This window comes from Myripristis murdjan, chromosome 21, assembly GCF_902150065.1.
Source record: "Myripristis murdjan chromosome 21, fMyrMur1.1, whole genome shotgun sequence".
In the NCBI taxonomy this organism is placed as follows: domain Eukaryota; kingdom Metazoa; phylum Chordata; class Actinopteri; order Holocentriformes; family Holocentridae; genus Myripristis; species Myripristis murdjan.
Window position 1 is genome coordinate 8,303,406 of NC_044000.1, and position 27,764 is coordinate 8,331,169.

The window sequence follows — 27,764 nt, forward strand, 5'->3', positions numbered from 1 at the left end:
TGTTTGTGTTAGTGTGTGTGTGTGTGTGTGTGAGAGAGAGAGAGAGAGAGAGAGAGAGAAAGAGAGGGAGAGAGAGAGAGGAAGAGACAGAGGAGAGTATATGACAAATGAAAATTATGTTCTCATCCATTTATTTCCGACAAACAGACAATAGTGCCGCTGCACTGTATCATACCGCTGTATGCTAAGGAGAAATATAACCCTTCACACTGAAAGGCACAACCCCCTGATCACTGTGTAGATCCACTATTTGCTATATTACATTGCACCATATTGCCAAATTTCTGCCAGTGTCTGAATGTAACTTTTTGGCTCGCCTGCCAAGGGCTGATAGATTAAAACATGTTTGCCAATACTGTATTTTACTGGTTACATTAATTAAGATATATTTTTCATAGAAATGTATGCCCCAACATATTTTGAATGGAACAGAATTAGGCACTGCGTGAGCAGATTTAATTCAAATTATTTTAAAACTACCTACAGCATAAATATTTTGTAGTCTTTTTTTTTCTTCTTCTTCTTCTTCTTCTTAGCAGCCTTAAAGTTTTTAGAAAATTGGATGTTTACACTTTGGGCACAGCTTGTGCAACAAATAGCCTATCAGGAGCTTGATTTTACTTTGATTTGATTGGCTTACGCACAGAGAGAGTGTGCAGACAAATTTTTACCAGCATTTGGTGCTTGGTACCTTTTAATTTTGGTGCCTGGGCAGACATCATCATGACATGGACAGAATTAAACAGAATTAAAGAGTTGCTGAACTGAGGTAAAGACATTAATTTTCTCACTTAGTATTATTCTTGAGTAATGTCCTCACCATTCACCAAGATTTGAGGGTAACTAAAAGCCAATAACTGTAATAAATTAGTTTTATGATCTTCATTTTCCACTGTAATACATTTGAGGTCTGGCTGGACTGCAGTTCCTCTTATAGAGTAACAATATTGTTGAGACGCTGCGAAAGCCTTTGAACTGCCTGGCAAAGCAGAAAATATCCTGTAGAAATAGCTACTGGTCTTACTAGCACTGCAGCAATATGTTTGCAAACAATTTATAGCTAACACTGCTATAGAACTCACTTGCTGAAAACGTCCACTTTGCCGGCTTGAGGTAGTAGAACTGATGTGAGAAAGTCCACAAGTAACACTATCGTTAGCTGAAGAGGGCACAGCTCCTCACAGGAGATGAAAGCACTTTGCTAACCCTCGCCTCTTCTGATATAACGTTAGAAGACTCTTTAAAGTGGTGGATGTATATCCAGCAACAGCACAAAAACAGCATGCTGTGCTGGTGAGCCAAGAGTTACTGTTTCTACTTTAAATATAATTTTAATGAAAAGTACATATTTGATCCCATCCCTTGAACAAAAAGGAAAAAATAAAACAAACACAAACAAAAAAAATAATGTTTAGGTCCGTTTCTCTTTCTGAAATACTTTGGTTAGATGGGAATATACAGTATGAGATGCTGACATGATTTTTTTTTTTTTGCTTAGCCCAGCTTTCTGTGTGTGTGTACAGTATGGGGGCTTCATGAATATATTGTTCTCTCTCCACTGCTAGCAGTGATAATACATTTCATGTCGGGCAAAGGTGGGTTATGTAACTACAGTCATTGGCAGCCCTAACGACTCTGCTGAGCAATTGTTAAAGGCCATTCGGCGGCAACCTAACGAGGTTGGGTATTGATTGGCTCTCACCTGGCTGTGGAGGGGAGGAGGGCCAGTGAAGGGAAGACAGTGATTTATTGGCTGAAGGTCTGTAGCTGGCAGGTTTCACCAGTAGGCCTGCATCAGGTTACAACCACCAGTCATGGCCTATTCACATTAAAAGGATTCAGCTTTGCCACCTTGATCTTTTGAAAAGCGCGATGCAACGGTTTAGAAAAGCCTGCATCCAAAAACTGTCCATCCAGATATTCCCCTTTCAGTGTCGATGAAATATTGGCAAATGAAAATAGATTCCTACTGTTTGTCACATAATCAAATACATAAAATCATTAAACAAGTCACATTAGGGTTAGGTGATAGAAGTTCTCAACATAATGCTTCTTTCTTACCTGACCGCCATGCATTGTCTTCCACTGTGGCTCACTGCAGTGAAATGGCTTCAAAGGCTTTGTGCCTCTAGCTTTGGTACACCTGAGGCGAGTTGAAAGCCTTATCTCAGTGTTAAGTATGAAGCATTTTGTGCTAAGGTGGCACAGGGTTTTCGCCTCCTGTCATTTTGGCATTTATCAAAAAGTGGATGGGAGGCTTTAAATTAGCAAGCACAGTGCAAATTAAGGCAGTGTTTTCTGCTGGCTGCCAAATAATGAATACAGTGCACTAAAATCAATACACTTTAATCAAAAGCCTTAATGGCTGTTTCCATTTCATTTATATTTACACATGTTAAAGAACAGAACTATGCCAGTTGAGTAGATGGGAGAGAAATATCTGCTGCATACTGAGTTTGGTTAGAAGAATGTTGGTTGCGACTAAGGCGTCTTTTATGAGCTTTTCAATCTCTACTGCATCACAAATTTCTTTAGGATCACCCCTTTCCCCAGTCAACGCCTAATGCACATATAAGGAATTGTTATTAGCTGTTTGTATGGTGTACATTTCCATGTAGCACCTGACAGTTTTGACAGGCTCTGCTACACGACTCTCAGAATAACAAGTGCCCACTGATTTTGTTACTCCAAGTATTGACAGTTAGGCACAGCAAACTGTCAACATTTGTGACAAAAGTTAAGTGTGTGCACAGCACAGCCTTTAGCAAAGTCACAGCTTGGCTTTGTTTTTTCACAGTTCACAGATATGAGGGTGCACCTATGCCAGAGTTAGTGAATCAGTGTCTCTACATGTGAACTGTCAACATCCACAGCAACTGCTGACACAAAAATGGATGCAGACCAAAGTTCTGAGAAAGTGAATGCGGTTACGATCCTGCAAATATCATCCCCACACTGAATGCATAATCCCACAGCAAAACAAACATAATGACTATTGGATGTTGTTAATGTAATATAGGAGAAGACAGGGCAGAATAAGCATATTATAGTCCAATACAACATGATACTGTCTGTTGTAGTATTTTATAGTACATCATATAAACCAGTTAAAGGAATGGAAATGAAAACAGGAAACCAAAACTGAAACTGAAGGGTATTTGACAAGGTTCACAAACATAACTGGGGAAAAAAAAATCATATTGCATTGATCCAGAGCAGAAACTTTATTTTGAATTCTTTAGAACTGCATAATAATATTATTTTTGCTCCTTCTTACATTTGATATGAAGTTAAAGTTCTGGGTTACTATTTCTGTTTGGACTCAGGTTTTTTGATAAGGCTATGGAGCAGTGTGACATGTTGTTATCCTGACATTTGTTTGATTATAAATATTTCATTTGAATGGTGGAACGCTAGGCCTAATGCGATGATGTTTCCCTGTCATGTATTGAAGTTAGGTGTATTTCTATACATTGAATAGCTACTGTAATTCCAACCTTCTGAAAATGAATGCAGCCTAAAAGATGTTACTTTGGTCCATAATGGCTTAAAAGTTCACCTATTTTTTATGATTTGAAATTGAAACATTTACCTATGACTATTTGAAAAAAAAAAAAAAAAAAAAAAAAAAAGATAATAATAGTGCATTTTTACAGTTGATGTGTGCGTGAATGAAAAAAAGAATGATGCCGGAAACAAACTAGTTTTAAAAAAGAGATAAATCTGTCTTTAAGCCCCAAATTCAGTATGTTGTGGTATTTTACAGGATTTTATAGCATAGCAGAGTGTATGTGTTATAGTGTGTGTCATATAACAAATGAATTATTCCACTGTATTTTCTGACATACTTCTGACATAACACTTCGGTTTTTGCTGTATTGGATTTGCAGTTTCAACGTAGAGAAGGTGTCAGCTAAAACCTCAGAGCAGCGTTATATCCAGCAGCAGGTACTGTACTGTCTCCCCGGTGATACAGTACCTGTCACCCGCGTTCAATGTCCGATGTCGACTCCCCCCTCTCATACTGCAGCTGACAACCTGAGGCTGGAATAGTCCTTAATGGCCATCATCACAATGACAACAGCTCTTAAACTCTACAAGCTACACTTGAACTTGTGCCAGACAATGTGCTTTGCTCAAACTTGAGGTGTCTCTAAATACGCTGTTTATTTCTTCATGCCCCATCGCAGACTCTTGGGGATGTATCACCATGGAGACTGTTAATGTAACCTTCTGAGTTGTCATATTTGATAAAAGGAATTTGTTTGAAAAACCAAGCTCTGGTGGTATTTTTTGACAGGTTTGTTTTTTTGCCTGCAAGGGCAAGGTCATATAGACTAAAAAAACATATTTTACATTCTTGAGTGATAATCTGTTGGAGTAAACTTGTCATTGGCATTAGGAGAAAAACATATTGACGTGTGACTTAGTCAAATGGTTGGAGGGATGAAGAAGATGATGGATGAATGTGGAAAACCCGCTAACACATTGTTATTTCAATGACATTTTCTCCACTGCTTGCTGACATAAAAGTGCAAGATTTGTATATAAAATCCAGAAAAACAACCCTACATGATGTAAAAAAGAGGCCAATAGTAGAAGACCGTCGTTGTACTGGGCAGCTCAGTGTGAATATCTCCATCTATCTATCTATGTATCTGTCCTCTGCACCTCTCCATCACTACTGCACTTTATCCTACATGTTGCAGTTTACACATTATTTGTTATATGTTTTTATTTATTATATATTTTTTAACTTATTGATTTTTAGGTCATTATTATCTATCTGTTATTCACTGGCCCTGAGAGGCACTTCTCATTCTTGCATGTTTTTTTAACATGTTTGAATGACATTAAATATATCTGAATCTGAATATATGTATGTACAGTATGTATCAATCCATCTATCTGTATATCTATGTATGTATCTATCCATCTATCTATCTATCTATCTATCTATCTATCTATCTATCTATATACATATTGCCCACTCAACCCATTGGGTGGTCTTGTGTCTCCTTCATGCTTGGGTCTTCTACCATAGACTGTCAGTCAGTATCTTAGCGCTCTTCTGGACAGAGATCTCAGATACTGTTCCTGGGATCTGCTGGAGCCACTCTCCCAGTTTGGGGGTCACCGCCCCGAGAGCTCTGATTACCACCGGCAACACTGTCGCCTTCACTCCCCACATCTTCTCTACCTCCTCTCTCAGGCCTTGGTGTTTTTCCAGCTTCTCATGTTCCTTCTTCCTGATGTTGCTGTCGCTTGGGATTGCTATGTCTATCACTGCTGCCTTCTTCTGCTGTTTGTTGACCACCACGATGTCTGGTTGATCAGCCACCACCAGCTTATCTGTCTGGATCTTGAGATCCACAGGATCTTGGCTCTGTTGTTCTGAACCACCTTTGGAGGTGTCGTCCATTTTGAATCTGGGACTTCTAGCTCCAGTTTGGTGCAGATGTTCTTGTAAACTATGCCAGCCATTTGGTTATGGCACTCCATGTATGCCATACCTGACATCTTGCACCCTGCTGTGATGTGCTGTTCTGTTTCAGGGGCATCTTTGCCTGGTGTAGACCCCGGCCTCTATGGATCTTGTGCTTAGGGCCTATTCTTGTGCTGCCATGATCAGTTCCTCTGTGCTGTCTTTCAGTCCAGCCTTTTCCAGCCACTGGTATGTTTTCTACCATATCATCCACTTCTGCTATATGTTGGTGGCACATACCATGCAGGGGCTTCCTCCTCCTCATGGGGCTTCTGCTGCCTGAGGTATTCACTTAGCAGATCACTGGGAGCCACCTTCCTGATGTATTCCTGGATCTTTGTTGTTTCATCCTGGATCATGGCTTTGACGCTCACCATTCCTCAGCCGGTTTCACTGCAAGCTGGACTTGGGGTGAAACCCTCCATACATTGTGAGGAGCTTCCTTGTCTTGATATCAGTGGCCTCTATCTCCTCCTGTGGCCAGGATATTATACCAGCGTGGTATCTGATCACCGGCAGAGGAAGGCTCTCAGGGTCCTGTTGATGTTGTACAGCTTCAGGCATTCCAGTATCCATGTGTGTGGCATTGAGTCATAGGCTTTCTTGTAAGTGATCTTGGCAGTGCACAGGTTGGTGTTCCTGGCTTTGCAGTACCGAGTGACTGCTCTGTCGACCAGTAGCGGTGTTTTTTTTTTTTGTTTGTTTGTCTTTTTTTTCACTTTTAAAATGCAAACTTAATGGTGTCAAACCTTTTGAAATTATCCACTGTCCCCACTAACCATGCTGCCATAAATTACAAGATATGATAGTGAGGTTTGTTTTGAGAGTTTATTTCAAGATGAACACTTTCTCTTGTGGGTGCCATGCAACTGACAGAAAGCAGATTGTAGCTTAATTACAAATTTTGCCAGTGACGGGTGAAAATTTTGTTTACATTCTATGTATAGATTATAAGCCGCACTCATGTTAGAACATAACATATTCTGTTATCCAGTGAAAGGTCTCTAAATGTGCAAAACTCAATTAAGGCTTCATTTTACTGAGATGGATTCTCCAGCTTGTGCAATTTTTAAACCTGTGGAGGTTGTTTTTTCACACTGTACAAGAATAAATGGTAGCATATGGCTTCTCCTGACAGTGGGAAAACAAGCCCTGACATGAGCTACGCTGACTATGTATAAATACCACCAAGAATTTTGGAATGGAGAATGGTAACCTAGATGACTTGGCATAAATCTAGAAAACCTACTGGCAATGGCCTAAAAAAAAAAAAAAAAAAAAGAAAGAAAAAAAGAAAAAAACGTCCTTGGGTAAGACATGATGTGACTATGAATCTACCGGGTGTAAGAGTCACAGTACACACAAACCTCCCTGCCACTCTCCCCTTGGGTCAGGAGGGCCAATGCATTATATGACACTCATATTCCATCTATAACCTGCACAACCCTGCCATAAGACTGTGACATTTCACTTCATTAAGTCCTCAGTATATCTGATGTTCCATCTCAGATACAGGGCCAGTGTGAGAGGATGATGGTTGGGGATGAATTAAACATGGCGGGTTTAAATATAGGCTTCTTGGGACAAAGGCAGCTGTAAAGTATCTCATTAGCTAACCCTCCCACATCCTCTTCCATCCCTGCCTCCCCAACTACTGATGGGAAGGGGATGTGCACGTTTTTGGTGGTTACTGTGGCAACCCCCTAGACCTGACAATGCTTAGATTTTGTGTGTGTGTGTGTGTGTGTGTGTGTGTGTGTGTGTGTTCAGATGTGGGGTAAAGATCTTGTCCGTATAGCTCAGTGGAACTGTACCTTCTGCAAATCCTTCTGCAAGTCCCTAAACTATTCTTGCTTTCAAATTATTCTATATATATAAGAAGTCAAGACATGATTTGCATACCATGAAAGCATTTAGTCTTCTTGTCATGGAAAAAAAATACCACTGTGATATCAAGTTTAGAACAATGATATGGATGACAGGAGAAAAGCTGCAATATTTTTAATTGTACCAAGGCTCTTTTTGCAATTGCAGTTAGCATTTAACATTGCCTGCCATAGACATTTAAAATCAGTGGCAACTATAGGGTTAACATAGCATATTCAACTGCAAAGTAGTAAGGACCTTAAATTATCAACAGAGATAAGAATACCGGGGGACTTATAATCATATTTGTTTGTTTTTTTAATTAGTGTATGATTAACACATAATGTGTACCATGTCAGTGAGACTTGCTTTGCAATGCAAATGTTGTGGTTCAAATCAGGCCTGCCTGTTGCAGAGTCATTCAGGTGGAAATAATAAGAGGAGCCATGTATGAGTCACTGCCATAAGTCAAGCCCCACGTTCTCCCGGTGTGTGTTGTCCATAGCAGGCTTACACCCACTCTTTCAAAACATACAAGACACTGGTTAGGAGTAGTGCCGACTTTCCCTCTAACTCATTATTTACTATGTGTCTGCTCTCAGAAAGCGTTATGCGCCGCTCAGCCACTTTAGTGAATGAAAGGTAGGGAGAGTGCTTGCTACAAGCTACAGAGGATCCCAATTAAAGTGGGTCTGTGAAGCGTGCCGCTGCCACCTGTCCATCTCAAGATAGAAGCTGCCACCTCCCTAGGGAACAATTTAAAAAAAAAAAAAAAAAAAAACAGCCAGTGCCCAGACTGCATCCAGTCATCCACATATCCACTCTACACTCAGTGCCTCTCCCATTACACTTAAAGAGCAAATAACTGCAAAGCCAAAATACTTTTGTGAGGTAACCCACAAAGACGTCTTGTTTGGCACAGTGCAGTGGGAATTGCTATATTTATCTTAAGCACGTGTAAGAGGTATTTTGGTGCTATATTTTTGTACTGATTAAGGACAGCTTGACTGAAATCTAGTGTCTATCAGAGCCATTCTTTCAAAACTTAACAACAAAAAAAACATAACAAAGGAAAAAACAAAAAAGTAATAGCAATGCATTTCATCATTACCAGCCATTGTTGTTCTGTGCTTTTTTTTTTTTTTTTTTCCATTGCAGACCTTTTACTGTGGGCATGATCTTATGTGGTGAATGCTGGGGACATGACCTAGCAGAAAAGAAGACCTTGAGATAATGGAAATTTTCCTGTTTGCGCCACAGGGGAACTGCAGGTTGCAGGCATAACTGCTGACTGGACGGAACATTGTAGCGTCCAGGTGCAGTCTGGGATAGCAATTGAAGGTTGGAAGGGCACCTTTGAAGAGGACTCTGCTGCCTCCCTCAAGTGGAAAAGCCCTGGAATTAAGGGGAAGGGATTAGGACTGGTTTAGTAACATTATTCTCCTGGGATCACTGTGTGTTTTGCTGCTCTTTTTGTTGTTGCTGCTGCTGCTTTGGTAGAATGAGATGAGGAGGAAGAGGGTGAGGAAAACGATGTCATTAGCAGGACATGGTATGGTTAAAGGACAGGTCATGATAGTCTCAGTGATGATGATGATGATGATTATGATGATGAGAATGATGATATAATGTCGATGATGGCAATGGCAATGACAGTGACAAATGTTGTACTAGCGATAACCTTGGTGCTATCATACACAAAAATCAATAGTCTGGCTCTGGATCACACACAAAAAGCTCATTTCATGTCACCAGCATTTGTATCCACAGCGAAAGCACAGGCATGGCTAAATAGAGAGTAATTTCCACTGCATCTCATTCTTAGCTTGCACGCCTAATGGTGTAAGAGTCAAAAACTTGACAGAGTTGGAGTAGGTGCTCAGCACACAGAAGAGGAGGCTCTTGATACCAGTCATCCGCCTTCTTCCATCCATAAATTATCTGCAGCTTTGATGAAAATGAAGCATGCCTTCATTAGAGTGGTGTGTGGGTGGAAGAATTATTAAAATGAGCAGAGATGAAATAGGCGTGACGGACAAGGCTAATACACTTTTTGTTTAACATACACAACGGGAGAATGTATGATTGGCGCTTCACCAAAGAGTATAAATGCTGAGGAATTTATGCCCACTGATTCAGAGGCCTTGGTCAGTATACACACCTCCCACGAGTCAATTGCAATGATTCAGAGGGCCTTGTTAAATAAGGCTCAGTAATTAATTAACTTTCTTTATTGATGGTGTCTAATGAGTTCATGTGGCAGAGAAGGTGCTGTGCTAATCTATCTCTTAATCTTGTAATCTCATCAGAGAATGCTGCCATTTCTCTTATGGAAAAAATGCATCGGTGGCTAGGGTGATTACCACGATCTTCTCTTGGTAATTAACGCCACTTGTCTGCTTTTATTTTGTCAATCACAGTATATTGGTAGATAATGTGCACTGCAATGTGAGATAGATTATTGGACACATCTTGTTCTGAGCCACATGCATTTAACCAGGTCTGTGCTAACAAAGGTTTGATGGTTGTAGAAACTCTGGGCACAGAATGGGAATGAGTGTCCCATTATACAGTAATGCAGTACTATGCACTTTGCTACCCAGAACAAGTGGATTATTTTTTTTTTTAGCAACAGTGCAATAGTCTAAACATGAAGTAGGGACTGGATTTTGTTAATGGATTTAAGAGCACCGCAGTGAGGTTCTTCACAAAACAAGAGAACACATTACAAGAAATGCAGTGATAGGTACTATTCTGGTCATTATTGCTGTGACTGTTCAAGGAACTGGCCCTGACAGTTCATAAAAATATGCATCTGATGAAAAATTTCCCTTTCTGTAAACATGAAGTAAACAAGTAAGATGATTGAGGATTGAGAATATTAAAGTAAATAGAAATGATCTTATTTTTGGGTTCAAGGGTTTTTAATTTATTTCTTTATTATTTATACAGAGGGCAAAGAGGTGAGGATTCTGCCTACTCAGTAGTACCAGCAGTTTCATTCAGTTTTATCATCATCAAAGGTAGTCATTGCTTGTCCCTTGGGCTGTTTATACCTAGGTCACTGCAATGGAAAGTGCATTTAACAGAAATCAATTTGTTTTATTCTATTTTCATTCACCAAATAAGGCAGACATTCTAAACACATCTAAGTCAAATGATTTGAAGAAAAAAACAGCTCAGAATATATTTTTTTGTGTTGTGTGTGGTGCCCCCATTATCAGGGCTGTGTACAAGTGAATGTGCATGTAAATATTCAGCGGCTGGGCCACGGGTGAGTGGGGCACCATTTGGACACACTTACAGCCCCTTGACAACACCCCATCCTCACACTGAGCGTGTTTGACACTCATTGGCACTCATTAACACATATTGCACTGAGTGGTTGTATTTATAATTTGCTGCCATGTGCTAATTGAGCTGGTATGTCATGAATCTCATTTTGCTGTAGAGTTTTTTTTTCTCCCATGTTTTGATTTATTACTATTTAGCCCATATTCTATATTACAATCCTTCCAAGACGTTTGTCGAAAGTTGTTATACGGTGCTGGTGAACGGTGATCTAAGCAATACAATTACGGCTCCTTTGCTAAGAAGGTTCAAAGTTTGTTTTGACACAGGAATTGGACACAAACAGAAGAAATGACATGCAAACTATGACATTTTCAAGTTGCAGTCCAGTGTCCATGGTGTGTTTTGCATTTTGCCTTTATACTACATGCGATGATCTTTCTTCCTTGTGCCACATGTTGTACCGCATTAAGTAAAATTCTTAAAATTTTTAGTATATCTCTGCACCATCATCTGAAAGACAAGTTCTTGTGCAAGTCTTGATAAAAATAAGTCTGATTCTGCCTTCATTCATCAACAGAAAACTCCTGTCACTGAAGTGTGTGTGCAGTGAACCGCAGGTGCCCTCTTTAATTGAACACTGTAGTGCAGTGCCTGGCAGTGCATCCATACCCTTTGGCACTTGGTGCCATACGTGCTGTCAGCCTCTGCAGAACCAAGCACTTATGCTCCATCTTTACCAAGTTAGCTTTGAGCTTGACCAACTGTGACATTTTGTAGAACCTTAGGGACTGCAGGCATAGCATTCAAGCATTACGCAACCCTGGCTAAATAATTCAGTGTGTGCTATGCATATTACATTGTGCCTAGTGTTCCCACTTGGCCCCCAGCCTCCGTGTTTCATTGGTTGCGTATCTTCATCTGCCAATGAAATGGCTGATGCTTTCAGTTTGGCTAAATTTTGCTTCACACTGTCTTCAACCCCCCTTCTGGTCTTTGGTACAAATATGTGTTATACGATAGCTGGTGTACTTGATGTTCGTCTGCAAAAAATGGGCAGTGTATTGATTGCACGTGCAATAGATGAAACACTGCAGCAAAACAATATAGGATTGCATAGTGGTTTGAGACTAAATTTAACTTTTTGAACAAAAGTGGACATTTTTTTGTACTTTTCACATCTTTCTACCTGTATGTAGGTATCAATGGGACAGAGGACCAACACATACAACCATAGTCTGTTACCACAGAGCACTGAAGTGGAAGAGCTAATCGGCAAAACAATAAATGTGTAGAAATTTGTCTTATTGACACTGCACAGACATATATGTTTAACCTGCAAAGACACACAGTATATTGTAATAAATAAGGTAAAGAGACAACAGGGCATTGTGTGTATTCAAAAGGAGAGGGCAGGACATACAATAGGCAATAGACTATTGAAATTATTTTCAACTTGGATCTCATTTGATGATACTGGGAGCACTGATGTTTGATTTTTATTTATTTATTTATTTTTTATTAACTATTTTTTTTATTAACTATTTAACCAGGAATAACCCCTTGAGATGTACCATCTCATTTACCAAATGTCACACACACACACACACACACACACACACACACACACACACACACACACACACATACACACGCGCGCACACACACACAATGACACACAATGATAAAATTAAATAATAAAGCTATAAAACATAATTATGGAGGTGTTATTAAGAAGACAGGGCATTTTGGAGGTGAAGATGAAAGAAGATATGGATTGAGTTTTTACATGTAGAATGTTCCAGTCACAGGGAGCTTTAAACATAACGGTTATCTTAGCTATTTACTTACAGATTTTACGAACAGGAAAAAAAAAAGGGGAAAGGACAGTCAAAAACAAATCTGCACAGTCTATTATAAACTGTTTTGAGAGGACAAAGATTAGTTTTAGGTGTAACCTGATATACAGCATCAGCATAATCCAATATCAGCAAGATGCATTGTATAAGATGCAAGAACACCCATCCTGAGATTAATTTTCTTCACAATATAATTAATATGGCATTAAATATGGCATTATGAAAGTTCAGAGTCAAGCCATAGACTCAGGTATTTGGTGTATTCAACTCTTTGCAGTGATGTACCATCAAGACAGGTAACAGCACATGAATAAGCTTTAGACTTGGATTTAATTCTTTGGTGAGAACCAAAAATAGTGTGACATTTAGCCTTATGGAGAAGTAACTTATTAGTTAGTCAGTTTTGAAGAGCATTAAAGCTGATTCAATCTGAAATACATTAGTTTTAGATATGTATATGACCATATCGTCTGCATAAAACTGGACACAACATTCAGAACAAATCAAGGAGAAGTTACTGATAAAAATGGAAAGAAGAAGTGGACCAAGAGCTGAGCCTTGAGGCACGCCTTGTTTTGTACTAATGTATCAGATTTGCATCCTTGTGTGACAACACATTGTTTTCTGTTATGAAGTCAGCAGTTGAACCATAGTAAAGTATTACTTGACTGACCAACAGGATAAAGTTTATCAAAAGCCTGCGCCTGTTAATTTGCTATCATTAGATAACATTAGAAAATATCATTTGTAAGTTTTAACAAAGCAGTAGTTGTGGGATGGTTTGATTGTAAGCCAGATTGAAAATGTGACAAGATATTTACTTATTGAGATAATATCACAATTGATCATACATTAGTTTTAAAAATATTTTTGCAGGAGAACAAATGACTGAAAGTGGTCCATAGTTATTGAGTTCTATACATCCCTTTCTGTGCAAGGGATTGATACTGTATGTGAACATCTGCATATTTCACAAATAGATAAAGACATGTTTTAAAAAAGGGTACATGAGGATGTGGGATGATAATTTGTTATTTGACATTTCAAATTTGGTTTAATTTCCATCTAATCCAGGACCATTACTCTTAGGTCATTCCTGGGATCCTGGACCTGGGCAGGAGTTCTCCTCAAAGAGAAGCAGCTGTAATGAGACAATACACTGTTAAAATCACCACCAATAGAAGGATCAGGCATTATGGCAGAACAGACCGAGGAGAAATGCTGATTAAATGCTTGAGCACGTAAAAGGTGATCATTAAATATAACAGTAAGTCTTACCTGATTAGGTAAAGTTTAATCAGATGAATTAATTATAGTTTTGATTTTATTCCAACATTGTTTAGTTTAGTTTAGTTTAGTTTTTTATTCTCATGAGCAAGAGATTCTTTATAGTAATTGGATTTGGTATTTCTGGTCATACTTTTGCTCATATTTCTCAACTGTCTTCCCGGTCAGCAGGATCCTTGGTCCATGCATTATCTCTCTGAGCATATTTATAACTATAACTATAAGTTCAATGAATTCGTAATAATAAAAAGCCCCAAACATCATGAACATTTGGTGTTAGTTGAGACCTGTCCCAGTTAATTCAAACTGAGTAACTAATAAATCAGTCTATAGTCCTTTTCTTATGGTGTCTGATTTGAATTAATTTGGGTGGCAATTTGGGTAATTTAATTTTCCAGCACAATACACACAGTACACAATTGCATGATCACTGAGGCAGTCAGACATCAGACAAACAAACAAACCAAAAAAAAAAAAAAAAAAAATCTAACATTTTGTAAGAATTAGATTGCAAATAATACGGGAAAAGTATGATCTACCTCAGAAAGACAAGAAAAAAAATATATATTTCCTTATGGCAGAGGCAGTACAACTAACTACAACAACAGACATCCACCTTACAATGTCTGTATATGAACAAAAACTTTATGACAATAGAAACCATACCAGTGCATATGCTAGGTCTAGACACCCCAACAGTAGTAGCTAAAATAACAGAAAGGAAGTCATTTCACCACTTAAGTTTCAAACGTTACCAACTATATCTGGAAGAGGGTTGTCTTGGTTCACAGTGGGATGGAAGTCTTCATAAGCTTTGACCGATTGCTGGTAAGCCAGTGTCTTTGGAGAATTCACTGAGGGGCTCATAGAAGACATGAAGTAGCTTCAGTAGCTTTGTGGTTACTGAATAGTTGAATAGGTGCATTGGCATCCATCATCACACTCAGAGTACAGGGATAACGGAGGGTGTACTTTACTTTAAGTTCCCGAAATCTCTGTTTGACCAGGCTGACAGATCAGCGCTGTAATACAGTCATATGAAGATATGGTTCCTTTTGTAGATCAGCTCTTTTTTCTTCTAAAAGCAAGTTGAAGGATCTACTTTGTTTAAGATCGAGATGACAAGCATCTCCTGCAAAACACTGCCCTCCAGTGGAATGTCCATGTTTCATCAATGTCTCATCTCTCATCTTTGACCTGTGGGAGAAGAATATATATATAAAAAAGGAACTTTTACTCATTTTCCTGAAAATGTAACAGATTTATCAGGATAGCCCTTGGACTGGATCTGTCGTTCTGTCGTGCAGTAGGAGCATGATAAGCACTTTCAGTAGCTTGCAGAGTGAGAAGGCTTCTTACTGCAGAAGCTGTGGAATCAAACAGGCCGTAAACTCAAGCGTGATGCATCCTTCAGTGGATTTGGGTGCTGACAAAGAGGAGATTTGCAGACCTACTCTGGTTCTCCAGGTCCTAAACTTTATCCATTATGTAAAAGCTATCTTTTTCCAGGTGTTTTACCCGAGTGAGGAGATCATCAAGTTGTTCTCATTTGCTCCGACACGCTGTTCCAGTTGCACAACATGTTCTCCCAGTGTAGATGAAGAGATCTCAATACCATTCAAAGTGCATAGAAGGGGATCCAATTTTGTATCAAAGTGAGTCATCATATCAGCTTTAATCTGTTGGATGCCATTAGATAAGATTAGAAAAGTTTTCATCTGGTCTTGAGCCGCTGTTTGGTGACTTGGCGTGGGAGCAGCTTTTAATTAATTTGGAGCCATGAAACGGTACAGATCTCAAAAGAAAAGACATACAGACCTTTGCTCAAGCCAGCATACTCACTCAGCTGCCATCTTGGTTGATTGATGTCCAGTACACACACACACACACACACTCACACACACACACACACACAAATTAAACCATTTCTTTTTGAAATACTTGCACAGTGGCTGATAATAAGAGATTGTGAAGCAGTGATTCTAGGCTGTGTATCATGTTAATTTGTGTCAAAATCAAGTATCATACCCTGACTGCAGTGAGGGTTTGACACTGTTTGTGCACCAACACATACTGCATCGGCAATATGTGGCGTGAGCAGTCATATAATATTTGCAGAATGACCATCACTTCCACAGAAGCCCTAAGTTGGGGAGTTAAGCCTAGTAAAAAAGCCAAGGTGTTTCATTATTCATTGTGTTACAGACGTAGCACATTACTTATACATTAGAGTCTTAGCTTGTTCTTTTTCAGCGATGAACATTCCATTATTTAAGGAGACAAGTGCAGTGCAGTGAGAGACCTATCGGTGCTTGCTAATGTTTTAAAGATCACACGAATGAGCTCCCTTTTATCAACTCTAAATATTCATTATTTTCTCATAGCCGTGCACTGGCTTTAACACCAGCTCAAACACCATCGGACCTCAAATAAAAAACTCTTTTGATACTTATGAAACAGCCTCATCACAGCCGCAAACTTTTAGACACACGGCATCACACGCCTCTCGGTGTTTCACCGGAGGTTTTACCAATGCTAATTATGAGGGCAATAGCAAAGTGTTTTTCTTTGGGTCCCTGAGGTATATCACATTCTGGGAAGACTGGTCAGCATAGATTGGCTGTTTCATACATAGTTATAAAATGTTGATGGTAGAAGGTAGCTAGAGATATAAATAAAAAACAAAAACAAATGTATTAACATATTAGAGTTAAATAAATTATACATGTCAGCTAAATGTAGGTTTATTTATTGAACTAATTCAGGTGAGCAATCATGTATTGATTCACTGCACAGTAACCTTTAGCTGTACACAGTCTCCCGCTGCTCACCGTGTTCACTTCCTTTGGAGGCAGGGAGTGTGCACCCCGGTAGCTCAGAACAGCACACTATTTTTAGATCATACTCCATATTCATTAATTCCATATTCATCCTACGAAGCTTTGACACAAAACTGCCTTGGCCGTGTATTATTTAAGATTACTTATCATTTAAGACTGCTACAAGATCTCATTTCCTCACTTTTCGAGATTGTGCTAACACGGTGAACATAGCTTATGCTTCGGTGTTGGGAGGCTCCTTGTTTTACCAGGGACACAAGAAGGATTTTGGTGTGTGTTTTCATGTCTTAATTAAAAGGAAAGAGGGCCAGAAGGATGATGTCCCAAAAACATATTGGATTCCTTCAAAATTTCTACCAGTGTGTAGACCACAGTATAAAGGAATGCACCTGTACACGGAAGAAAAACACCAAGACCTTCTGTATCTCAGATTTGCTGAATCATCCTTGATTCTTACGGCTTCCTGCTGTACTCTTCCGTGATACTGACAACAGAATGCCGCTCACAATATTTGATAACACCCATACTGGGGATTGTCTCAGGATGATGCCAGAAGGAACTGTCCGAACTATTTTGGAAAATGGAGAAACCTATTCCTGAGGGTGCATGGTGCCATCCAAACCCACGGCTGGCAGCTGTTTGGGATTAGACAGGATTTTTCTAAATATGGTTGTGTTTGCTTGTAAAGCCTTTCATTACTATGTGGCTCTCAAAGGCACAGATAACCTCAGAGACCCAGACATGACCCTTACACATATTTACTTACTTACACAGACACTCTTTCACACACACACACACACACACACACACACACACACACACACACACACACACACACACACACACAGACATACACAGACATACACATTCTCTCGAATACTTGTGTGAGCACACATGTAGACACCAGATCAATCTATCTATCTATCTATCTATCTATCTATCTATCTATCTATCTATCTATCTGTGTTCCAGGACATGCTCAGCACAGACATAGCAGTGTAGTGATGTTTTCTAGGCAGACCTGCAGCACAAACTCCAATACAAACTCCACAACAAATGTGATGATCAGACAAGATAAGTTAAGTGTGAGATAAGGAGTTCTGACAAGCAATTTTCATTTTACATGGTCTCTGAGCATCCTCATTTGGAATGATCTTTGGCCTGTGGTCCCTCGGCAATGGATTTATACACACTGCCCGTCTGATAGGATGCTATCTATTACTTTGACAAGCCCACAAGGTCATAAAAGAAACAATTGCATCAGGCAGGATTGGCCTTACAGCAAAATGTAGCACACAAACAGTTGATAAACACAGCCTTCCTGCAGGGCCTTGATTAGCCAGGAATAAGAAAATCATTAGAGGAAATGTTTTGTATTATTATTGCTCTCTAACATTCATCTGATTAAGTTAATTGATGTGAAATCTCATTATTATTTACTACATTTATGGGGGAGAAAGAAACATGTAGGGTGAGAGAATATTCAGGGCAAAAGTAAGAAATCCCCTTTATTTTGCAGAGGCATAATCTGATTTTTAAGGCCACTTTGGTCCAGTTGTATTGGCATAATACATGCATACTGCATATTAGCAAATAAACATTCAGGTTGTATCCACTAGGTTTTATTTTATGTTACAGTGAAACAGACTGTTGGAGACTAGCAGCAGGTCTTGTGGAAGGGGACATTGCTGTTTCCCCCTTTCTGTGCTCAACCATTCCTGTTGCCGGTGTGGGACCAACACTTTCTGCTGCTTCTGGCTGTGTTAAGTTGTTTTCTGATCAAAAGCCACTGCATTTTTCTCTCCGGGAAAAAAATCAACCAGTCACAGGCTCCCATGAATCACACATGGTGGCCTGATGAGGGGCAGTAGTTGCACTGAATTTTAGGCTACTCAATGAAAAAATGGTTTGAAATAAACATCAGAGTTCATTTAACCATTTGCTCTGAGCCCCTGTTGGCCCCTGACCCTGCTGCATACATGTGCACCCAGCAGTCTTCCACTGCTGACCACCATCTTCATAGCTGTCAACCCACACTGTCTGCTCGCTGCCTTTTCAACTCTTTACAAGTAGCCTATATGCTGCATGAGGTCTGGAATACAAGAAACCCAATCCAATATTTTTCATCCAAAACAATGTTCCATCAACAATATGAATTTCACTGAGGCAATCACATTTCCTCCTTTGTTCTCTCTGCTGTAGATGATTGCGTAGATGTGAGAAAGCATTTTCCGCCACTAATTCATTCTTTAAACACCCCAAGGTGCAGGTGATGTGCAGGCAGCAGCCTCTTTCAGTGGACCGTGCGCTCCACTTAGAGCTTCTTTATCTAGAGTTTTTGATTTGATTTGATTTGAAAGTTTTATTTTGAACAAAACAACAACAACAACAACAACAACAACAGCAACAACAACAGACAATGAAAAGTTTAGTCTTTTGATCTGGACAAGGTTAGGCCCCTAGATGATTTGAGGGAAAAAAAAAAAATAAAAAATGAGCTTGCAGGCTTGATGTTTTAGAATTGCAAAAGATTTAAACTTCACATAACTGATTTTTTTTTAAGCAAAAGTCAAACACTGTAGCAAACTACTGTTTAGCAATTTGTACAGGTACAGGTACTATGTTCTCACTATGTTTATATTAACAGTTTTGCCAAAATTATGTTATGGTTGGCATTATGATTTAGGTAGCTTCAACCAAGAGTTGGTTATGTGGAATATCTATGTTAGTAGCCTAACTGCTGTACAGTGAATTTTGCTTAATTTGTATATTTCATGTGAAAACATAAATATATTATATATTCAAAAGAACATATCCAGCCGAATGACTGCTGCTGAATTCAAGGTTCAATAACATTCTGTACGGCTTGTACAGTTTTGAAGGTGTGAAACACTTCTGAAGGTGTGAACAGTGCATCCTCCACCTTCCTCACCTCTCCCATCATCTTCTGCCTTCCTTGACTACCATCCCTAATCCTTAACCACTCCAGTTCCACTTGAATGGTTGAGGATTAAGTGCCTTGCTCAAGGGTATGTTGTATGTTGTAAGTTGCTCAGGAAAGGATCACTTTCCCAGGCCAGATTTTATCAACTGTTATGGGGATTTGAACCGACCCACTCTTTTAACCTCTAGGCCTCTGCCCTTTACTTGCTAAAACCATTTTTGAGATGATAATTTGAAGATTTTCTTACAGTCTATGGACAAATGAGAGGCGTCCTGATTGGATTCCTTGTGTTTTTATGTTAAAAGTTTGCATACTGTACCTTAACACTGCTAATTAGCATAATATGCCTATATTTGCTGGTTTGCTCTTTGAAGGTGCTGTTCTCTCAAGTCTTGCCTTGTGTGCGTGTGTGCTTAGGTGCATACGTTTGACATTGTGCACACTGGCGCGCGTTACTGTGTTCTGTGTTGTCTTTACACTACAAAGCCGTTTGTGGTACTCCCCCATCGGATGACATTTGAGGTTTTTTTTTCTGAACGTCTGCGTCTGACACAAAACAAACAATGCAGTCACGTCCAACCACTTCAGCCCGGTACAAAAGATGTTTTCCTGACTTTGCCACACAATGTGCTTCCCTTTCAATAGAAAACATGGCGTGTTACCTAGAAAATGAAAAATAGGCCTTGCCTTTGTGTTTGTTTGGCAGTGAAATCTAACTTTGATTTTGATTGTTAATCACGTTACATCACAGTCACTCAAACTTGAGCCTGTTTGGCTGTCTGCTATCTTGTTACTGTCATTTAATTTTCAGGAACAATGAAGCAGCAAGATATTTGTTTTTTATGATGTCTTTGTAATGCTAAATAGAATGAGGAAAGCTGCCTCAGACTACCGTTGCTTTGAAGTTTTTGCTCTGTGGCTTTTTTTTTTTTTTTGGTGCAGCTTTCAAGAATCAATTTTCCCCATAGAGATGATTTTATCCTTGTTCCCTGTGTTTCTATGTGCAGACTCTGAAGTCATCTACAGGAATAGCGATGGCCATGTCATCAAGTTCAACATCCTCACAAACGAAACAGAGATCGTTCTCACCAACACAACGTTTGTAAGTACATATTACTCTGTCTTATGTGTACTGCAAAACATATATTAGATGTTTAAATACCAGCAGTAATGTGTAAATATCAATACACACTCATACCACCCTCCTGTCAATACTGTACCAAATGTCATGCACATTACACTGCAAATGTTGTATGGACCGGAAAGACTGATGTATTTAACCCTCCCTCTCACTCTGTCCCTTTCCTCCTTCTCTTTTCCACCAGATTAATTTCAATGTGGCAAAGTATTCAGTCTCCCCTGACTTGAAATACGTACTCTTCGCTTATGATGTGAAACAGGTATGTTGCTGAGAAACCCGCGCTGCATGGTTGTGATTGCAATTATAAAAGAAATACATAATTTGACCTTTTTCTGATTCTCACAGAATGACTCTCTGTCTATGTGGTGCTCATGTAGCTGCAATGTATTTACTTAAATCACACTCAGCCTGCTGATGTAACACATGGTTGATATTGAGTCCTTCAGTACAAGCTGCCAGCTTGTCGTTTGCACACAGTGCAGTAGAAGTGCAGCCAAATAAAAACAGCTTGGAAAACCTTAAAAAAAATTGTGGTCACATTTCAGCCATTCTTATAATTGTTCAGTTATGTTTCTTATAGCTTAATTATTCATTTAAAAGGCCTGCCATTGAATAAACCCTGCCTTAAAGGAATAGTCCAATACTGGGGCAAAATAAGCTTTTCCGAAGATAAGATTTTTGATATAATTTTCACTTCTGTTCATCCAGTGGTTCGGTGCCTGTGGGTAGCATTTTTTTTTTTTTTTTTTTTTTTAAATGAGAGTAATTTCAGGAGAAGTTATAACTGCTCATCACATGTATCCCTCCATCTAGCACAGTGATCCACACATTGCTGAAGGTGCTTGCACTGTACTGACACTTTAATTAACAGATTTTAAGTTTTTAACATCTGAATATCTTAACATTGAACATCTTGTCTCAGTCTGGGTAAATCGCAAAAAATGGTATTTTGCCCAAAATGTTAGAGTATTCCTTGAAGGAGCTACTTACCCACCTGAAAGAATTACAACATTAGAGTCTTAGTGGCATAGTATTGCATTCTGTGATCATTTGGGCTTGGAAATGAAGTTTAAAGATCTTTAATACCAGCTTCAGCCTAAAAAAACTGGTATCATAAATATCTGTCTACTCTTGCAGATGTTGTTTTGCAATGCCAAGACATATTTATACAGGTTGGGCTGTCACATTAAAAAAAAAAAAACACACACACACACACTCATAAACCACTTTGAACAAGACAGGAGGTTTGATGTCGAGATGGGTTATCAAAAGCCTCCCATCCCATCTTTGCTCCACACTAACACTTTTCATTACCCCCCTCAAATCTTTCATTTTATTTGGTTCTAAGGATATACATCCTGCAGACAAGCTTATTAAAACAAACTCAAGTTAAAATTCATCATCAGTGTTGAGTAAACACCCACACCAAGTCTTGTATTATTAATAATGCTGGGGTGGGGGGGGTCTGATTAAAAATTCCAGTGGGCCCTTGTGCGATTGGCAGGTCACATTCATTCACTAATAGAGCAGTGGAGCAAGTTCGTACCATAATTACCAGCTTTCCATCAGAAAAGAGTAGATGCAAAATGAGATATGCAAATTGGACCCTCCACTCTGGAAGGGATCAACCATGAGGATTAGTGACAAGGAGATTAATCAGAGCTGATTTGCATATTTTGCATGAGAGGTTAGACTTACAATTTGGAACCGTGTGGCCAGAGCTAGCCACAGGGCCAGTCCTTTTCTGCTGCTTTGATCACTGGTGGCATTTGGAGAAATAGGGTGGCAATCCATACGGTAAACAAGTTGAGGATTTTCTTCTTCTTCTTCTTTTTTATTTAACTGTTTGTACAGGCCATTACATTGCCGTCAGTTAAACAGACACAAAGCAAGACATCTAATTCAATTCAATGCAGTTCTAGCTGTAAGTAAAACGTGTTTGCTTTTACAGTGAAATTATACATGTAAAACAAAGTCTCCCACCATTCTTTTATGTCTTTGCCTATTTATCTTTCTTTGGCCTGCCCATTTATTTCACTGGGTATCATGGTGTGAAACAAACAATCTTGAGCTTATCACCTGCAGCACAGTGGTGAGGAGCGATGATGAAAGAGTTCTGCGAGGAAATGAAATTACTTTTCTAATGGGTTCATTCCCAGTGCACTGAATGAAATAATATATTCACCTACACTCTGTGCACAATTTAAGCACCTGCGTGGAGATGGGAGGATATGGCAGATTGTCTTTTTTTTCCGTTGTAGCCTTCCATTGTTCATTTTGGTTTAAACATCACAATCTGTTTTGTATATTGCTAAGCAGTTAGGAAAACCTAACAAACAAACAAACAAACAAACAAACAAACAAAGCAGAATATTATAGTCTTCATTCTTTATTTCAAAACTGCTTGTCCCGAACAGCAATAAACATGTTGTTGTGCGACTTAGCAGCTTGAGTAGAGATTTATCCTATGCAGAAAAAAAAACAAAAAAAAAAAAAAACGAATCCTCGCCTGGTTTATAGCGCTGAATATTCCTGGTGTATCTGCACAGCTATTGTACATTATTGTAATGCAGTGTGAATAATGCTGAATTTGACAAGCACCAAATGTAAACAGAGGGAGGTAAAGGAGTGGGAGAGGTACAGCCATGGTCCCTGCCTGGGGTAAAAAGGTATTCCTCCCTTTGGTTAACTCGCACAGCTATTGGACGACTGCAGAGGCACAGAATCACCTGAAAGGCATCGAGCTCAATCAAAGCCTCTTACTACTGGTGGTCGGCCAAAAGTAAAACAACAGCTGTTAGCTGTGGATGACACAGAGATGGATATTATCATTCAGATTCATATTTTTTTTCCTGTTAAAGTCACCTGTAGCTGCTGTGGAAATATCTCAATGTTAAACATGAATTATGTCCATGACATTTAGTAGTTACCCACAAGAAAAAGAAAAACGCACCACACCTCTAACTGGTTTGTGTATGTGTGCATGCGTGTGCGCGTGTGGCAGAGTCAACATGTTTTTGGGTGGAATGTGCCTTTAAGCAAACACACATTTGTGGATAGCATGGGCTTCCTCCCGTTATTCAAACACATGGTTACCAAGTGGATAGGAGACATTTAATTGCCCTCTAGCTGGAGAATTGTCCAGGGTACTTCCCTGCCTTCGACCCAATGCATGCTGGGATAGCCTCCAGCTCTCCGTGACCCAGAATCCTATGGGAAAAAGTGGGTAAAGACAATCAATCACTGAACATGTGGAAAACAATTTGAAGTGCTTTTGTGTACAATTTGGCGTTACCTCCTTGCAAACAGCATTGTTTTACTCGTTACGTCATGGCACTCATGAAAATGCCAGCATGAAAATAACACCGCCAGACATTTTTAAATAAAGACACACGGCTTAAAATTGACACGAGTGACACCGTGGCACAGCGGCGTAATTGCCTTTTCCTACGACACTATGGTTGTTTTCCAGTGGATGGAATTTATTTATTTGAAGAATAGGAATGTGTGACAGCTCATATTCATGTGCAAAGCATTTCAGAGCGGTTTGGTTCACCAAGTATATCGAATATGCAACGGGCTTCACTGCCTCTCTTCTTCCATGTTTGCTCAAACCCGCCCACTTTTGAAGTGTCCGGCTTCAAAATCCTGTTTCAACTGAGACTACGTCAAAATATGGAGGTGAGACACCACCGGAATGCTGTTCCTTTATTCAGCTGACTGACTTTAAGTTGCTTTGGATCAGCTAAATGCTTAATGCAAATTTCTGTTTCAGTTACTCCCGAACACCTCTTTCCCCCTGCAATGGTAGAACAGCCGTATGAAGGCACAGAAGTGGATGTATTCTGAAGCGTACAGTGTACAAATAACCCGCTATCCATCTAGAAACTGCTCTCCTCAGGGCTAGAAGATGTGCAGCGGAGATTGCCGCTGACCTGTCATAGCTGAGACCCCGCATGTTTGTCAGACTCACGTCAAGCAAGGAATATAGCTCTGTCAAGACGAAGACCACCCAGTGCGGGAGTGTTTTACCCCCCAGAGCAGTGTGGTTTATCACCCGGACCAAAACACCTTCATACGCCGACTACAGCTCTCCACCATTTCCAGAATACACAGCTCACACAGACACACATACTGTATATGCACACTAACCTGCAAATATTCAATGGATCTAGTGCGTATGTGCACACACACACACAGACACACCTCACTTGTGCCATTCAACTGGTACTATATATATATATATACATACACATTATTGGAATCTGCGTAAGTTATCAGTGTCATATACTTTCACTGTTCACTGTAAAATGTTTGCATTCGCCTATGTATGTATGTGTGCAAACATAGGTATATACGACGTGTGTAGTTATTGTACCTCTACCGTTCTTCCTTTCTCGAAGTAAAGGCAATTTTCACTCTTATTATTCTGTTTAATATTCTTTTTTTCCTGAGATCTTACGCAGAGCTTTGATGTGGGATTGTTTCAGTCCCAGGCTCTGGATAAATTGTCACCTATCAGATTTTGTGCTCATAACCTGTAATGATTGTTGCAAAGAATAGCCAAGGTAACCAGATATGCCGATGGCATTGTTTAACAGGAAGGAGTTTCCTGTTAAAAGGTGCAAGAGAAATCTGTTGCAGCCTCACCCTGCTGAAGGATTACATGCCTTTATCTGGCTACATCTGTATCTTGGAGTGATTAGGCTTGATAAAAGCTCATAATCTCTGGGTGGCCCGTTTGTCACTCCTGACAATAGGCTCTCTTTTTTGGCCTAGTAAACATCTTGTAATGCTCTCATCAGTGCAAATCCTGATAGTTTTTTTTTTTTTTTTTCTGTTTCTGTGAGTTTTGTTTGTGATAAGAATTAGCTTAAAGCCAATCAGGTCTAAGTAGGAGTCTAATGCTTTCCTCAACAAGTGTGCAGTATGTGTGGGTTTGACTGGTTTATCCTTGAGCTGGAGTGGCAGCCTCCATTGTTTAGTTGTCATGGCATAGATGGATTGTACGCTTGCATTTGTTCTGTATTTTTTTGCTCTGTAAGTACTGCATTCTTGCTTGTTTCTGGCTGCGAATGTTAAAGTTAAATAATCTCCATTCACCAGCTTTGCCTTGGGAAAACATTGAATTATGATGATGGAATAGCCTTTATAAATCATCTTTTCCAAATGCACGTGGTGTGAGTTCAGATTCCAGTTTCCCAACGCAAGGCTCAACATCTGTGTAAAGCACAAATTATAGATGTGATGCAAAAAAAAAAAAAAAAAAAAAGGGAAGGACAGACAATCTTACAATGCTGTCTCCGTTGAGCCCATGTGATACCACAAAAAAAAAAAAAAAAAACAGCCGCGCACAAATAGCCTACTGATGTATGATTTCACAGTAGAAAAACAACACCTGCGTCCCTAAACACCACATCTGTATTCTGGCCATCTGTAAGTAAATTTAGATTGGGTTTGTTTGAATGGTGGCTGGCGCAGTGCAAGGCTAGCTATCATTTATCAACATTTTTCCAATCATGCCAACAAAACCCAAAGACGCTGCCATTGTGATTTTGTTGCTAGGTACAGCACCTGGATTCCTAAACATGTCCATGAAAGGCTTTGGCTCCATGTGACATTTAGTTATGATTTCTATACTGATCACCCCTTACTGCACCAGGGCTACAAGCTTGATCCCGACAACAATCAAACTACAACAACAGGGTAAAATTGGGAAAGGAAAGCAGCAAACGTATAACACGAGTCATCTGCTAACATCTGATATTTATGATATAAGTCCCCAAATCACATGGAGACAAATAAACATGTCCCATGAATAGTGGAGGTCCTTTCTGCCTCTGGAATTGGACCAGGGATGTAGAAATTTTCCCGATTATGGAGACATTTTTTTTTTTTTTTAATATCAGAATACCATTTAGTTTTGTCAAAATCAGAAAGTGGTTTCAGATATCACCATTTTTTTTTTTTTTTAAATATCAGAATACCATTTAGTTTTGTCAAAATCAGAAAGTGGTTTCAGATATCACCTGGGCTATCATACTTGATGTGCGGATAGAGCGACGCAGGACACCCAGTGGTGGCCCCCGCCCCTGTCAGAGACAACAATGACATGAGCAACCAGAGTCTCTATTTGGACGTGTTATAATGGCAAGCCAGTGAAGTGCAAGGCCACAAACATCTTGAGGGCACAAAAGCGCAAAGCCCCATGCGCCTACTTGAAAGTGTCGCTAGAAACAGCATTGCCATGGTAACCTGTGGGTCTCAGCTGACGTGCTGTACACTGTGGACGCACATATTCGACAATCCAAGAGCGCATTACTTATAAGAAAGAGGCTGCAATGCTTTCTTATTGTTTGGCAGCCCGCATATATTCCTTTGTGCAGATACATCCTGAGAGCTGCTCCCAGTTGGCTATCGATTTTCCCCTCTTTGCTTACAAGTGGGTCGATACCAGGGGGGGTGCAGAGACTCAATTACAGTTCTTTTGGGTTGACATTCCCAGGAAACTCTCAGCTGAGTAGCTGTGTGTTTTTTTGTTTGTTTGTTTGTTTGTTTTCTTGTTTTTTGTTTTGTTTGAAATTTATTTTTCCTTGTTGTGTTATTCCGAAAATGCTTTAGATTTGTGGCAGACAATAAAGTATCTTAGGAGAAGAACATTAGAACAAATCTTCAATCTTCTTCAAGTCTTTTTTCATCATTGATTATGTACCACCTGAACATGTGTATAATATTCTCTTCTTCCTACTTACCCTCATAAAAGTATTTCTCCCTCTTTTTTAACAAACATAAGAAAGACATACAATATAAAATATTCAGAATTTCATTACCTCTTTGCATACATTCACACAGTGTTTTCCATTTTTATTATTACTGTCACAGCTATTTTGTGAAAATGTATATATTAAAAGGGAGAGGGATGTGACAGACATATTTTCAAAGATAAACCTTATAATAACATTAATCATGTTTGCTGTACATATCACCCATCACTGCCGCTATTTCATTTGAGCACTGAAAATGTCACTGCCTTTTATTTTATTTTGTCATG

General features: G+C 39.4%; 1 protein-coding gene across 1 annotated transcript in view; it reads left to right on the forward strand.

Annotated features, from left to right (window-relative positions):
• dpp10 (dipeptidyl peptidase like 10) overlaps positions 1-27,764 on the forward strand; it is a 91,462-nt gene that overhangs the window by 30,482 nt on the left and 33,216 nt on the right. Inside the window, exons 4-5 of the mRNA XM_030081279.1 lie at positions 20,580-20,674; positions 20,898-20,972. Of these exons, the coding sequence (XP_029937139.1) occupies positions 20,580-20,674; positions 20,898-20,972 (170 nt within the window). The remainder of the gene's footprint in view (positions 1-20,579; positions 20,675-20,897; positions 20,973-27,764) is intronic.